Source organism: Lethenteron reissneri, chromosome 50, assembly GCF_015708825.2.
Source record: "Lethenteron reissneri isolate LAM-NWPU_2019-01 chromosome 50, ASM1570882v1, whole genome shotgun sequence".
In the NCBI taxonomy this organism is placed as follows: domain Eukaryota; kingdom Metazoa; phylum Chordata; class Hyperoartia; order Petromyzontiformes; family Petromyzontidae; genus Lethenteron; species Lethenteron reissneri.
Window position 1 is genome coordinate 11,173,677 of NC_083828.1, and position 16,225 is coordinate 11,189,901.

Below are 16,225 nucleotides of genomic sequence, written 5' to 3' on the forward strand. Positions count from 1 at the left end.
CCACCCCACCCCCCCCCCCCCCACCAGTGTCCCCCCCCACCAGTGTCCCCCCCCCGTCCCCACCAGTGTCCCCTCCCCCCACCAGTGTCCCCACCCCACCAGTGTCCCCCCCACCCCACCAGTGTCCCCCCCCACCAGTGTCCCATCCCCCACCAGTGTCCCCACCCACCAGTGTCCCCTCCCACCAGTGTCCCCCACCCCGTGTCCCCCCCCCAACAGTGTCCCCCCCACCAGTGTCCCCCCCCCCCACCAGTGTCCCCACCCCCCACCAGTGTCCCCCCCCCACCAGTGTCCCCCCCCCCCCACCAGTGTCCCCCCCCACCAGTGTCCCCCCCCCCCCAGTGTCCCCCCCCCCACCAGTGTCCCCCTCCCCCCACCAGTGTCCCCCCCCCACCAGTGTCCCCCCCCCCACCAGTGTCCCCCCCCCACCAGTGTCCTCCTCCCCCCCAGTGTCCCCCCCCCCACCAGTGTCCCCCTCCCGCCACCAGTGTCCCCCCCCCCACTCCATCCACTCCTCACCGCCCGCGCGAGGGTGGTGACGGCATCGCCCATTGGCCCGGGCCCGTGAACCTCCCTCCGACCAATCGCGGCCTGCGGGGCCGTGAGGCGCCGAGACAGGCGGCGATTTTGCTTGGCGGGAAGTGCGCGGGTGCGTGGTGGTGGTGGCGGCTGTGGTTGTTGTTGCTGGAGAAAGTGGAGGCTTCGTCTCGCGATCACCACGAGCTCCCCACGCGTGAGTGCCGCCGGTGTGTCACCACCGCCGCCGCCGCCGTGGCCGCGATGCACGTCCCGAGACGCGCAACCACTCGGCCCCCGCGTGCGTTACCTGCCTCTGGCTCGTACCCGGGCGGGTGGCGCGTTCTGTGTGTGTGTGTTCGTGGTGTTGTGTCACTGTTGTGTCACTGTTTTGTAACCTTTGTGTTACAATTGTATCGCGTCCCCTGTTGTGTACACGTGTGTTGGCACCGTGGCTTTGTTATGTAACCTGTGTTGTGTAACGTTTGTGTTGTGCTACCTTTATGTAATATGTTGTGTAACCTTGGTGTTGTTTGCCTGTCGCCCGTTGCGCAATGTAACTTTGTGTTGCCGACCTTTGTGTTGCAGACATTGTGCTGTGCCGCCTGTTGCGGGACAGCTTTGTGTTGCGTTACGTCTCGGGTGTGGTGTAATATCTGTCTTGCGTTATCCGTGTTGTATTCTATTTAGGATTTATACAGCAGCGCCCTTTCCAGGGCACTTTACAACGCAAGTTGACGGCGGAACACGGGGGGCAAAAGGGGAGCAACGGGTGGGGTGGAGCGGCTGTCGGTGAGGGTGGTGACGGAAGGGATGGAGGGACAGGACCTAGGAACGCAGCTGCTGATGTTGTAGGGGTTCGGGAAGGCGGTGGAGTGTGACGGCGATTGCGGGCGACAGATGGGTGCGACGTATGGGGCACACACGTGAAGCGGTAATGTAGATAGGTGCTATGGCTGGGCATGGATGAGGGTAGGTGAAGGGTAGAGGTCTGGTGACCGGATGGTTGGGCTGATTGAGGAGCACATTGGAGGGATGTGCTCCTCAATCATGGACGTTAACCACCCCCTACGTCTCTGATATCAGCTTGGAAGAAGTGTCCATGTACGGATCACATCGCGTACCATGGCCGTGCCTGAGGACCCCAGTAACCAACTACAGCGATGTACAACATTACCAGCCGCGGCAACAACTATACAACATAAACTACAGTGGTGTTTCTCAAACTTCGTTTTGGCCGGCGGACCACTTAGTCTATGCAAAAAAATTCGCGGAGCATAGCTCCGACAACCCTTTATAACAAAATGCATTCGCTTCTCTCTTTAAATGCCAAAAACCCCACAAAAAAGCCAGCTTTCTCTGGTCAACATTCCTGTAGCTCCAGCGTCATCATTAGAAGAAGAGGCAGTTGATCCTACTCCGTCTGTATAACGCCACCACTGCTTACCCCAAAAGGCCTTGATCAACCAGCCCCTTTCAACCAACTCTTTTTAAGTTTTATCTAATTATTTTTATTTATTATTCATTAACATCAATGCACATTATAATAATATGCAGTTTTGTACACTTCCTGACATTTAGTCACACTTTTTTTCCAGAAATTTCAGCTAGGAACGCAACCTCAGATTTTAACATGTGTATGGGAAATTCGAGTTCACTTAAAGTAATTTCGAGTTAAGTAGCATTTTCCAGGAATGCATCCTTTATACTGGTAGGAACGAAGTGAACCAGCCTACAATATATTATATCGTCCGTCCGTCCGATGTCCGATTAGGTGTAGCAACATCGCCCCCTACTGCAAACACTTGGCAGGACCCTACAAAAACTTTTAGACTCAGTGAGGCTTTCCTGGCTAAACAAGTGTAACATTCCCTTATAATTCCCTGAGATAGTTTTTTTATAAAAACATTTAAAATAAAAAATAACTCACAGCGGCCTAAAGCCTACAGCTAGGCCTAAAGCCTAGAACTAGGCCTCAAACTCTCCCTTCGTATCGTACCCCCGCGTGTGTGAAAGGGAGTTAATGTTTAACAATGTTACATTCCCTGATGTTTTTAAATAGAAACATTTAAATGTAAAGCTTTTACATTAATAATTAAAACATTTAAATTATTAACTCACAGCAGCCTAAAGCCTACAGCTAGGCCTAAAGCCTAGAACTAGGCCTCAAACTCTCCCTTCGTATCGTCCGATTAGGTGTAGCAACATTGCCCCCTACTGCAAACACTTGGCAGGACCCTACAAAAACCTTTAGACTCAGTGAGGCTTTCCTGGCTAAACAAGTATAATAATACATTATGTTTATATTCTTTGGTTATTCGTTCCTACCAGCCCACCCCGCAGGGACCTGTTTTATTGCGGAGGATTCCTGTATATTACCGAGTACTAGGTCCATTGTGTTCTCGCGTTTATGCGCTGTTACGAGTACCAAGTTGTGGGGAAGTTTAACAGTAGTTGCCCAATGGATGCACTCACCCCCGCCATAATAATATGGAATTTCGAACAATGGCTTAAGACTGTAAATAGGAGTTGAGGGTGCCTAAATGCTCATTCAACAAAACAACTCAACAGATTCATCAATTTAACACGTAGGAATTTCGATTTAAAGCTTTCGTGACTGCAGGGATTCATCTTCTTGGTTCTTTCGGTGAAGTCACGTAGAAGGGAAGTAATAAAATAATAAAAATAAAACATAAGAAAATAATTCTCACGACGTTTCGGCCACAACGCAAGCAGCCGTCCTCAGGTGAAAACCAGGTCTGTCGAGGCGACAGCGTCTGAATGAAACAACACACGTGCTTGGAGCATATATATAAGCTGGGTTGGAAGGGGGGGAAAGGGCGCCTTGACAAAAGAATTTGCATATCAAGAGGAATTTAGCATATTTATGGGAAATGCAGATATGTGATCAGTACTACTTATGCCCGTGCATTATGCAGGATTAGCAGCATCAAAGGGAGGGGAAAATGCACGGGCATAAGTAGTACTAATCACATACCTGCATTTCCCATAAATATGCTAAATTCCTCTTGATATGCAAATTCTTTTGTCAAAGCGCCCTTTCCCCCCCTTCCAACCCAGCTTATATATATGCTCCAAGCACGTGTGCTGTTTCATTCAGACGCTGTCGCCTCGACAGACCTGGTTTTCACCTGAGGACGGCTGCTTGCGTTGTGGCCGAAACGTCGTGAGAATTATTTTATTATGTTTTATTTTTATTATTTTATTACTTCCCTTCTACGTGACTTTACCGAAAGAACCAAGAAGATTCACACGTAGGCTTTCGCGACCAATATTCATAATCGAGGTTTTTTTTGCGTTAGATCGCGTAAATATGAATCTACATCAGTAAATATGAATCTGCCAGTACCAAAATGTGAGAATAGGTTTTCCACTTTTTCTGGCAACAAAACAGGTGTTAAGATGTTAAAACACCAAATTGAAACATTTGACAAGGAATATGAATCTGTCATTAAATCCGCCACCACCACAAATCTGGCTGTTGCCTGATGATGCTTGTAATTACTGGTGAAACGTCCTCGACTTTTTTAACGTTGTGGGTTTACTCTCCAACACACTGGTGTGCTGTACTAGTAACGAATTGGCATGCTTTGTTTACGTGACAAACCTTACGAATTAGCTGTGTCGGGTGGTGGCGGGTTGAACGATACATGAATATTTACACGATGTAACCCAAAAAAACCTGGATATTCATCAATTATAATACTGTTTGGCCAATAGGGCAGCTAGCCCTGTTGGGGGCTGCCTCAGCCCTTCCCATCCACGGTAGTTAAAATACCGTGCAGTTTGGGTTTACATTGCATCCAAGTGGGACAGCATCTCTACAGATGCTTTAGAGACACACTGGGCACATTGTGTAGAGGCAGTCGTAGGCAGAGGGAGGAAGGAAAGATCTGGAGCCTTGACTTGAACCGGGACAGGTAGTCAACAGCACGGATAACTTGGGGAAGGCGGTTCCGGACTGGGGGTAGCAGAGGAAAATGAGCAACATCCTGAGGGTAGGTTGACTGGGGCCTTTCACAGAAAGTCTTGGTTGCTAGAGCAGAGAGTGCACGGAGGGGAGTAGAGCTGGAAGAGAGCGGTCGGTGAGTGCGTGGAGAGAAGCATCGTGAGATGAGGGAGGAGGAGAAAGACCATAGAGCATTTTGGAGACGTGTAGAGGTGAGATGCAGTATATGTGCCGGCAACTGCAAGGTTTCACACTTTTTTCCACTGCAATGTTTTGGAGGTGCACGCTCAAACTGGAGTCTGACTGCATGTGAACCTTTTGCCACTGAGGAGCAGAGTACTTTGCTTTTGTCAACATTGAGTCGGAGGAAGATGAAACCCGAATGTTACAAAGACAAATATCCCCTATATAGCCTTCACAGACTTGGGGAAAGTGTTTTTAGCAAGCATCTATGCCAGTATGGCACACGAGGGGGTGGGTGACCAGCACCACTACCGCCTTTGTTTACATCGCGGCGATGTTTTACATATCACAACATCTAATTTTAGGCTGCGTCGACCTAGAAAAGGCCGAGAACCAGTTCAGATATTCATCACCGATGTATGTCGGGAATCGATATTGTGTCGCCGGGTTCGTATCCCAGTGCGTTAATCACTGCACTACCGTTCCCCACAAGGCAAAACCGAATGTGCACCCATCTGGCCACCTGCGTGAATCCTTTCCTGCTGGGTAACTTCACCCGTGTGTGTGTTGTATCGGTGTTTCACAGGCTGAGCTCGGTTCCAGCCGACGTCGGGGGCTGGTCCAAAAGCGGAACGTCTCGGACCTAGTGCCATCCTTTGTGGTGGATGAGGGGCTGAGCAACAACATGGCGACGCCGGTCAAGGGGAAGCGGCCTCGCACACGCCAGACCATGTTGTTAGGGCCAGCAGAGATCAGTGCCTACCAGAGTCAAGGTGATGCCCCCGCAGTGGATGACGTGGGCTAGTGGTGGCTCCAGAGGTTCGTGTGTTGAATTCGGCGGGTAGACCTGGTGAATACAGGCAGTCATCGACTTACGAACATCTGTACTTACGAACCATCTTCAATGAGAATTTTTTTATCATGTAACCAGCTGGTGAACTTGCACTTGCGAACTAAACCGGGGAACTATTTTGGTCAGTGGAGCGATCCTCCACGAGATGTAATGAGTCACAGCATCCCACTGGGAGTGAGTGTTTGTCTGTGTGTGCGCGCACATGTATGTGTGTGTGAACGTGTGTGTGTGTGTGTGCATGCTACGAACCCGGTGAACCGAGTTCGATTCCCGCTCACGACCAACACCTGTGACGATTATCTGAATGGGTCTTGGGGCTCCCTTAGATCGACTCAGCCTCAAATGAGTACCTGGTGTGGTGTGTAAACATTGCCACTGGGGAGATAAAGGTGGCCGGCCATGGTGTTGGCCACCTACCCCCTCGTGTGCCGTGCCAACCTTCATTGGTGCTCGCTAACAGCACTTGCTCCAACAGTCTGTTCAGGCGACACGGGGATCTTTCTCTTTTTTGCGTGAAATTGTGGGGACTCATTACTCCATTTCCGACAAGCAAGCCAGCATCAGGAACAGATTTTTTTTCTATTTATGTTACTTTATGTTAGGTTTTCTTTACTCTACAGTATTATATGCAAGTGTACAATGTTTCTTCTTATGAGTTTAACAATGCTGAATCGCAACACATTTTGCAACACTAACCGTATGTGCATTTGAAAACAGTACATGATTGTGTTCTGACTTATGAACCTTTTGACTTACGAACGGGTCTCAGGAACGGAATCGAGTTAGTGAGTAGAGGACTGCTTGTACAGCGGTGCGTATTAACCTTTCAAATATTACTACCTGTCTGCTTTGCAGTGGATGTTAAAACATCCCGTGACGTAATTCGGCACGAATATGCCATTGCGCGCTGGCGTCACGGTCCAAATTTGCAAAATTTGAGTCACTTTGCGTGCCTGGGTTCTTCGCACATGCAGCATCCAGTCTCTACAACTCATCCCAGAGTGTGTGAGGCTACTGCAGGCCTGCAGGGGGATGTGCGGTGAGACATGGCTGCAACTGTCGTGCAGGAATCGGCGTGAATCAGAGCGTATTGCTCGGCCACGCCTGCAAAGCGGCGGCGCTGGATCTGGAGGAGTTGTTGCTACCCATGGACGCCCTCCAGGGCACTGCTGCATCCAGGCTGGACCCGGCTCCTCCGTGCCCCCCGGCCGTGACAAACAACGCAACGGCCAATGTTAACTCCAGCAGCAGTAGTAGCAGCAGCAGCAGCGACTCTGAAGTGGAGGTGAGTTCAATTTGGTATATGACCTGTGGGGTAAAGAGATCTGCTCCCTAGTCCAATTAGATATTTAGAGCCTCAACGGTGATGCTCCTTTCACATGGAAAATGTGACCCCCCTTTTAAAATTGTGAATGCATCACCCGGCCTTGCATTAAAATGCCAGCCCGTAGACTATGCAGCGCAATACTCCCCCAAGTCTCACAGGCTACTGCTGCCCAGCCCCTTATTGCCTATCCACGACATTATAGCCTCATTAGGCACCCCACATCATAAACTCTTTTCAGGCTCTGCATGTGCACTGATGTAGGGACGTCGCAAAACGCTTCCCGAATTAAATTTAAGAATTCACCACTCATCCTGGTTTGCGAGCACACAAAGAGACAGTTAATGGTTGACTTCCTCAATTTACCAGTCCTTTGCAAAGGTTGGTTGCTAGGTACAAATGGCAATAACAATCATTGGGGACGCGTGCGAGTCCGGCGGTTGCCATTACACACCACTGGAGTGGGATAAGACAACAACCCACGAGGGGCGTTGTGCATAAATCACAATACATCATCGCAAATATCCACGACATGAAGGATGGGGGATGAGGTCATTGGGACCACCTACCACTGCTCACCTGAGTGACGGGGAGGGGGGGGGCTGCAGGAGGAGGGGTGAAAGTGGAAGGCGATTGGCCGGGAGGTTTGAACAAAGGAAAAGGCTGGAAAGGGTTCAAGGAAAATGCGTGACGTGGGGGGGGGCATCAGACATGCGATGCTCTACGTGTGCATTGGCCTGTTCAATAAACACTCAAGTCATCACCGTAAACCCACGTTGATTTTTCTGTAACTTAATTCGACTTTGGTTTGTAAAGTACAGTTAGACCTCTTCGTGGATTTTTCTTTTGTGAGATTCGATTATTCACGATGCGACCCCGACGCCTGCTGTATATTTGGAGTTTGCATGCCTATCTCTGTGGTCGTGTGGATTTTTTTTGGGTACTCCGGTTTTTCCCTCCACACTTAGAAACATACGTTTAGAGTATTTGGCTGCTATAAATTTCCACGTGATAAGCCACTACTTGAGCTATCATTTGTGGCCAGGTCGCTTCTCAAAAAGAGTTACATAGCTCGGTGGGCCTTACCTGGTAAAATACTAATTTTTTAAATAGTTTAGTTTGAAATTTATATTTGCATACCATTTGAAAGTTCTCCCCTTTTTCCTTAAATGATTCGCGATTTGGCATGATCGCATCTTGGGGGAGGGATACTTTACTTGCACAGTACAGGAGTGTATTGTGGATCGTTGTGCCCGTCAAACACATGCTGGAGCTTTTATTCTTCAAGTGCCGTTGCCTTTTGTGCCATTTTTGCGCTGTATTTGCCTCATTGGTGGTGTTTTTTTTTATTTGAATCAATTGGTGGGGGGGTTTAAGCGTCAATTGAGTGGGGGGAAAGTGAGATAAAAAAAGAGATCAAAAGGCATAAAAAAGTCACGAGCTTAGCTCAAAAAGGAAAGTTGTGTTGGATAGACTTGCTCACCATGGCTGTAGTGCGTTTGCTGTTGGCCGCCATTCCATGGTAAACGAGTCAACGGTTTTATAAAGGAAAAAAACGAGAAGGCGATTTGGGAAAGTGTGGCAGGAAGTGCACCATTGACCACCAAAATAGTACCATAACACCCCCATTGTCATCCAAAGTGAATTAAATGTTCAAGTTATGGTATTTTATTGATGGGTTTTGTATGATTTGTCTTATCTATTTGTACTTTTGTAAAATGTAATTAATTATATGGATGTTATTTATGTGTACAATATGGGAATAATGTTATGAAACATTTTCATGTTCTCCTGTATGTTCAGTTTGACTCGGGAACCCTAACCCCCTTTCGCCCATATCAACATCGTATCCACATTCGGAAATTGTACTTTCGTGCAGAATGTCAAGAACCTAATCTTCGCAGATGTCGAGTCCTTCCTGTAATTTGTCTGAACCCACTTTTGAAAGGGAAAATCCATCATCCTTAATATTGATTCATGTTTGTGCATTGTTTTACGATTTATTCTATAATGCGGTGGTTTATTGTTACCATTTATCACTGGTTGATTTTTGCTCCAATTTTGCTTAGTTAATGTAATCTTTTTGGTGACCTGAATCACTCTTACAAATGAGACTCTTATCCTGGTCTCTTTGAGTTGCCAGCTGGTTTAACCAAACACAAACTTGAGCTTGGTGCGTAGGCTGTGAAGTGCTGATGCCACTTTATGCGCGAAACCCTCGGCAGGCCGGCATGGAGCAGCTGTCATCTTACGAGCGCAAGAGACTTCGGAACATCCGGGAGAATGCAAAGTTCCTTGCGGATCTCAACATCCAAAAGGTGGCGACACTTGCATACAGAAACGTGACACGTTAGTACCCCGGGGGGGGGGGGGGGCGTTTGGATATCTCCTGATAACACTGATGTACGTGTCTTTGTGTGTGTGTGTATGTGTTCTCACTGTTTCACGCAGGCGGTGGAGAGCCTGAAAGAAGTTAATAAACGTTCACACAGGTGTGTTCACATTCTGTTATTTTGAGGGACTCGCTCCATGCTCACTCATGTTTTAACATAATAAAATTAGTTACTACTTTGCATAGGAGAGCCATACTCAGTCCAGAGATTATTTACAGAGGGCTCCTGCTGCACTGGAATGTGTGATCAACACCAGTGACATGCCATGCAATTCGAATAAATGACATCCATTTTACTAAGATAAAGAACCTTCCACTAAATATTTGCAGAGACGTGCAAACTGAAAGGCAATTTTTTCTTGCCAACAACATACTTAACCATCAACAAAGACCTCAAAAATGTACATTGCTGCTGGCTCAAGTCCTGATCCGCCCCTCTGGGATCGCGCTGTCATCATCCTAGAATTTCACCCATATCCAGAAGAATGCTCTTGAACAACGCAGACGTCCAGAATAAACAACTCTTTCAAAATCTAAACATCACACCTCCTGGCTTGGACATTCCTCCTCGAAGACGTTGGTGTAATCATCAAGCATATTGGAACATCAACAGGCCGACGATGCACACATCTTCACGAATGTAAATTTAAAGACAAGCCATAGTCAGGTGATTTTGGCCGTGCAACCCAAATTATTGACCCTAAAGTAAACCACTGTAGTCTGTGCTCCTTCAAAAGTGGAATAACAAAACTACACATTCCCTCTGCTGAAGCCCTCTTGTGGCTGGTAGACCTTGACATTGGCATATACTGTAACTGCTAAACGTGTTGCTGCCATCATAGGTGAGAACAGAATATAATTGCATACGATTAGCTATGGGAGGAGACTGGAGAACCCAGACAAAGCCCATGGGGGGGGTGGGGGGGAATAAAACCTTCACACAGAATGGCGCCGGTGTCGGGAATCGAACCTAGGCGCTTCTTGCCATTGGGCACAAGAGTTACCGCTGTGCAATCTAAACCATGACCGTTACCATTCCCCCCCCACCCTAGGTCCAGAGTGAAGGTGAAGCAGCCACCGCTGCCCCTGCGCAAGCCGTCCCGCCGCTTGCGCAAGCTGGACCCGTCGGGCGTGCCACTGCCCGAGGAGCAGCCCTTGCTCACCCCAGCAGAGTCTCATGTGGTGAGCAAGTCCTCATGACACCGGATCATTGTTTGACTGGTTTTTACGTGACCAATTTAGTCATTTAGATTTTTATAATCACCGAGTCGGCCTGTGGCTCTATCTGCAGCACAAAGGCCATGCCACTGCTGCCTGCTGCGTGTGTCTCATTGTGCGATTTTATTACCTCAAATCAGCAGGGAAGGTAATATCTATAAGAGGTTTTGTTTTAGTTCACGTTAATATGAATTCTGTGGCGGGTTCAATGACACATTTATATTTACATAATCTACCCCAAAAAAACCCCACTCATGGATAATATTGGTCGCAAAAGCCTACGTGTTAAACCGAAGGTAATAATAATTTACACTTCTAAAGCGCCTTGCACCTGGAGATCACAAGGCTCTGTACAAATTCTAGATTTGAAGCTTTCGTGACTGCAATGATTCATATTCTTAGGTTTTTTCGGTAAAGTCACGTAGGTAAAAAACATTAAAAAGTAAAATAAAATAAAAATCACGACGTTTTGGAGGCAACACAAGCTTCCGTCTTCAGGTGGTACCGTCACAGCACGATAGCTGTATCAAGTAAATGAGAGATTGCAGGAGCTACCACTCCGTTTATATAATGGTTGGAGAAGGTGGTGGGGCAAGGGCCGCATACTTATTATTAATATGGTAAGGTGAGGCTTAAGACTAAGAATAGACTGCATAACAAAGGACACCCTAACAATAATTGAGGACTTAGTCCAACATGGATTGAATTCTGATGTACCTGCGCTGGTTAGGCATTGCCTCACCAACACTTATTTTACCTGGAATGGCACCTTCTACAAACAGAATGAGGGTACCCCTATGGGCTCCCCCTTGTCACCAGTTATAGCCAACATGTTCATGGAAAAGTTTGAATCAGACGCCATCCAGACATCCACCCTGCGTCCTTCCTTTTGGAAGAGGTATGTTGATGACACTTTCGTCATCTGGCCACATGGCCTCCCAGCACTGAACCACTTCTTAGACCACATCAATTCTAGACACCCATCCATCAGATTCACTATGGAAGTAGAGAAAGACGGCAAACTACCATTTTTGGATATTCTGTTTGAGAGGAGACCTGACGGATCCTTGGGACATTCTGTCTACAGGAAAGCCACCTACACAGATTCCTACTTGAAACCGGATTCCCACCACCACCCATCTCAAAAGAATTCTCTCATCAAAACGCTTTACCACAGAGCACATGCCATTTCTGACCAACACCACCTGGCCGGTGAATTAAGACATGTACATCGGGCCCTCAGGATGAACGGATACTCTGACCGCACTATCCGCCAAGCTGTTTCTCCCACCATACAGAAACAGCCACATGAAACTCCGACCAAAACTATCACGTTGCCATACATAGCAGGCGTGACCAAAAAGATCTCCAAAATTCTAAACAAACATAAGATCCAAGTCCGATTCAGTACAGTGCATAAAATCCGTGATTTGATTCCATCTGTGAAGGATGTCGTTCCTGACTTACAGTATCCTGGAGTCTACAAATTGAGTTGCATTTGTGGTGATTGCTACATTGGAGAAACGAAACGTCATCTTTCTGATCGTGTCCGCGAGCACAAGTCAGATCTGAAACACGGCAGAACTGATTCTTCGGCCGTTGCCGATCATTGCTACAACTCGGTGGGCTCTCATGAAATTGTATTTTCCGAGACCAAGGTTCTCTGCAAACCTCCTGGCTACCATCAAAGGTTTGTACACGAAGCCATACAAATATACAAACACAGACATAATTTCAACCGTGATGACGGTTACAAACTGAGTAATCATTGGAAAGATGTGATTAACCATGCAAAAAAGATTTAACTACACTTATATGCCAATCTTATTTGACAGACAACCATTACAGTTTTACCATGTTTAGTGGTGGTCTCCCTGTCACAGGTTGAGTCACAAACCGCACCTCTCCATAACAAAGGCTCAGCCTTTGTTATGCAGTCTATTCTTAGTCTTAAGCCTCACCTTACCATATTACCACCTTCTCCAACCATTATATAAACGGAGTGGTAGCTCCTGAAATCTCTCATTTACTTGATACAGCTGTTGTGCTCTGACGGTACCACCTGAAGACGGAAGCTTGTGTTGCCTCCGAAACGTCGTGATTTTTATTTTATTTTACTTTTTTATGTTTTTTACCTACGTGACTTTACCGAAAAAACCTAAGAATATGCTCTGTACAAAACATATAAGCATGCAGGCTCACGCCAATAACATCGAACCCTGAAACAAAGGAATCAGAAAATAGAAAGAGCCCTAAAAAATAAGTGTGTATTAAGTGCACGGTTTGAATAAAACGAGGCAGTCGGCACAACGAATGTCCAGTGGAAGTGAATTTTACATCCTGGGGGCCACGCGAAAACCTCGTACAGAGATGTGACCTGGGCACACACAACAGACCAGACTTGGAAGACCAAAGTTCTCTTGTTAGAATACATGGCCGAAGAAGGTCCTGTTTGTATGTGAAGGGAGTAACATCATTAACAGCCTAGCGGGTGAGGAGAAGAATCTTGAACTCTACTCAAAAACCAGACCGGCAGCCAATGGAGAGATGTCAGCACAGGTTCAGTAACCGGCTTGCACGTAATAATTCTGGCAGCCACATTCTGCATGCGTTGCATGCGACTTTACAGTTTAAGGGGGATGCCAGCAAACAGTGAATTACAAAAATCAATACGAGAGAACAAAAATAAATGAACCAGCTTCTAATTGTCCGATACAGGATGGGGGTGCTGCCTGGCTATATTTTTAAGATGAAAAAATGAAGCCTTAGTGACCTTGTTAATGTGCACTTCAAAGTTTAATGAGGCATCAAAGACAACCCCAAGACTTGGAACTGCCTGAGTAGCACCAATATTGTGGCCATCGATTGTCAGATAGACCGAACCAGGTTTATAAATTTGGTGTGGGGAGACCCAACAAGCAACACCTCCGTCTTATAAAAATATAACTGAAGAATGTGGGATTGTCTTGATAGACCTGTGAGAACCTGACAGACTATAAGCAGATGCTTGAAAGGCAGATTTAGCATGAATGTAAATTGTCATCAGCATAACAAGGAAGTTAAAGACCTAGTTTACATAAAATATGACCGAGTGGGGTCATATGTATATGCAAAACAAGATTGGGCCAAGTAGGAAACCCTGAGGCACACTAAATGGAACAGAACATGTATCGGATTGTTGCCCTCCAAGGCTGACAAACTGCTTTCGATTGGAGAGGTAGAAAGTGAACCAGCTCAAGGCAATGCCAAAAACCCCCATGTAGCCTTCCAATCACTCGAGCAGGATGAGATGATCGACAGCGTCAAAGGCAGCGCTCAAGTCCAAAATGACGAGAACACTAGACAGGCCTGCATCTGCAGCAACCAATACATCATCCACAACCAGGGCTATATCCCTAATGTAACCAGGCCTGAAACCAGACTCAAAGGGATTTTGAAGGTCACTGACGAGCAAGTGGTGTTGGAGCTGCATGGCAATAGCACGCTGTGGAGGACCTTGGGAGAGGTAAGGCAGATTTTGAGATGGGGAGATCATTACTGATGACCTCAGGTTCTCAAGGCCAGGCTTCTTAAGCAGAGGCACAACCATAATTGAGTGAATTATTAAAGAGATTAGCGATGAACACAGCAAGAGATGGAACGTTAGAATGAAAGGGCTTGGAAGGAAAAAGATCCAGAGTGACAATAAGTGGGCTGGGATCTAACTACCAGTGATGCAACTTCAGGCAAAGAAAGTAAAAAAAATACTGAGAAATTTGAAATCTGAATTAGATTGGGAATAGTTCACAAGGTGGTAGGAGGCAGAGATTCAATGGAGAGATGGATTGTGTTGATTCTGTTTTAAAAAAATACTAACGAAACTAGTCAGCTTGGTTTTCAGTTCTGGAAAAGAAATGTAATAAAGGTCGTGGAAGCGACTTCTGGAATCCGGCCTTTATTTGTCTTTCGTTCACAACATGGCAGCCTGGACCTCGCTCCAGCGTGGTCTCACCCTTCGTTCGTTCCAGATCTGACCACGTGTTGTCCGCCTCCACCCCTTTTAATACCCGGGTCACGTGGTACCTTTCCACCAATCCTGGTTAACCTCTATGGAATCTTCTAGACTCCATCGTACACTCCCAGGACCACGCCCCTGACTCGTCCCCCCATTGGCTGTGGCTAAAGCCCTCAGAACCAATCCTCTACTTACAGATGTCACCTTCCCATTACGTCAGGACCACGCCCCTAGACTTCCCCCCATTGGCTATGGGCCAGGACCGGCAGAGCCAATCATCGTAATGAGGTGTGATCCATCAGCAACCCGAATATATCCTCACATTACAGAAAGAAGGGGACAATTATGGATGTAAAAGTCTATGAACAGTTGAAAGTAGTTAAAAGATAGCTAGTACAAGAAAAATCCAATGCTTTTCTGTACAGGCAGTCCTCGACTTAGGACCACCTGACATACGAAAAACCACACTTATGAGAAACCACCTTCCATAAAATAGTATTTTTAATATCGACTTAAGACAATAACTCATACTTGCAAACTGAACCGCAGAAATATCTTTATCAGCAGAGCAATCATCCTGTGTGCCGCACCGGCCTTCATAGGTGCTCGCTAACAGCACTTGCTCCAACAGTATTTTTAGGCTATACGGGGGATCCTTGTCTTTGTGTGCAAATGTGGGGACTCATTGTGCCTCTTCCGACAAGCAAGCCAGCATCAGGACTCAAGGTAAGTGAAAATAAAACAAATATTTTTTCCTATTTATGTTCCTTAATTTCTGTTTTTTTTTACTATACACTTTTTAACAGTATTATATGCAAGTGTATATTTATTCTTGTGAGTTTAACAATGCTTTCCTTTTTGTTGAACCGTAACACATTTTCTAACACTGACCATATGTGCATGTAAATACAGAGCATGATTCTGTTCAGACTTATGAACCGTTCGACTTACGAACGGGTCTCAAGAACGGATTCCGTTCATATGTCTATGACTGCCCTATAGTTAGCGAACTTTTGCTTACAATTTGAGAATGGAACAGTCACCTTCAGCGAACGTAACTCGTCAACCTCTAGGCACTGCTCTTTCCTTATTAGGCCACGCATTTTCTTCCTCTTTTGGCTCTGCACCTTTCTATTTTAGGCCACACCTCTTCTTCTTTAGGGCCCGCCTCTTTCTGTTTCGGCCCTGCCCCTTCCTTCGTACACAGGGTAGGGCTTGTTTGGGTAGTGGACCAGGTGGGAGTGTGGGTGCAGCAGTGGTAGTGGTGGTGAGTTTGTTGTGAGAATTCCCCCAAAAATATAAAAACAAATATGTAGCAATTAGATGTGATTGCGATTGTTGTTATGTAACTCACCGGTAAGTGAGCCGAAACAATAGTAATAGGTGCATCAATAAATGCAATTTAATTTGTTTGGGCAGTGATTCGGTGGCAGAGGCTCTTAACGACACAAATTCGTTCAGATGATTACGTGGTCCAACCCAACCCTCTATTTTTAATCATGTTTGCTGCGAAAACTTGCAAATTTTGTCACCTGAGTGCGACCCAGGTCGCCTTGCAAACGAAGCTATTCCTCGTCCTCTGAGTTTTCACCTGATTTAATAAAAATAAACCTCACACACACACACAACAATATCAACAACCACCATTCGCCACTAAGTGGCGGTGATGTCACCACGGCGCTTGTGCCAGGCTATATGCACGTTAAGGCCACACACATGCGCACGACGCGTCCTGCACCGGCCTGTGGATCTCCCGCATTGACTGCATGTTTGTT

General features: G+C 46.6%; 1 protein-coding gene across 6 annotated transcripts in view; it reads left to right on the forward strand.

Annotated features, from left to right (window-relative positions):
• The first annotated feature begins 533 nt into the window (after positions 1-533).
• WDR76 (WD repeat domain 76) overlaps positions 534-16,225 on the forward strand; it is a 33,418-nt gene continuing 17,726 nt past the window's right edge. For 4 of the 6 annotated variants that reach the window (XM_061572550.1, XM_061572551.1, XM_061572552.1 and 1 more), the window contains exons 1-6: positions 3,520-4,698; positions 5,256-5,442; positions 6,590-6,807; positions 9,072-9,164; positions 9,298-9,338; positions 10,291-10,420. In XM_061572550.1, coding sequence (XP_061428534.1) covers positions 4,651-4,698; positions 5,256-5,442; positions 6,590-6,807; positions 9,072-9,164; positions 9,298-9,338; positions 10,291-10,420 — 717 coding nt within the window. In that variant the 5' untranslated portion in view covers positions 3,520-4,650. Of the gene's footprint in view, positions 734-3,519; positions 4,699-5,255; positions 5,489-6,589; positions 6,808-9,071; positions 9,165-9,297; positions 9,339-10,290; positions 10,421-16,225 lie in introns of those variants that run through there. The other 2 variants (XM_061572554.1, XM_061572555.1) reach the window with 2 other exon arrangements.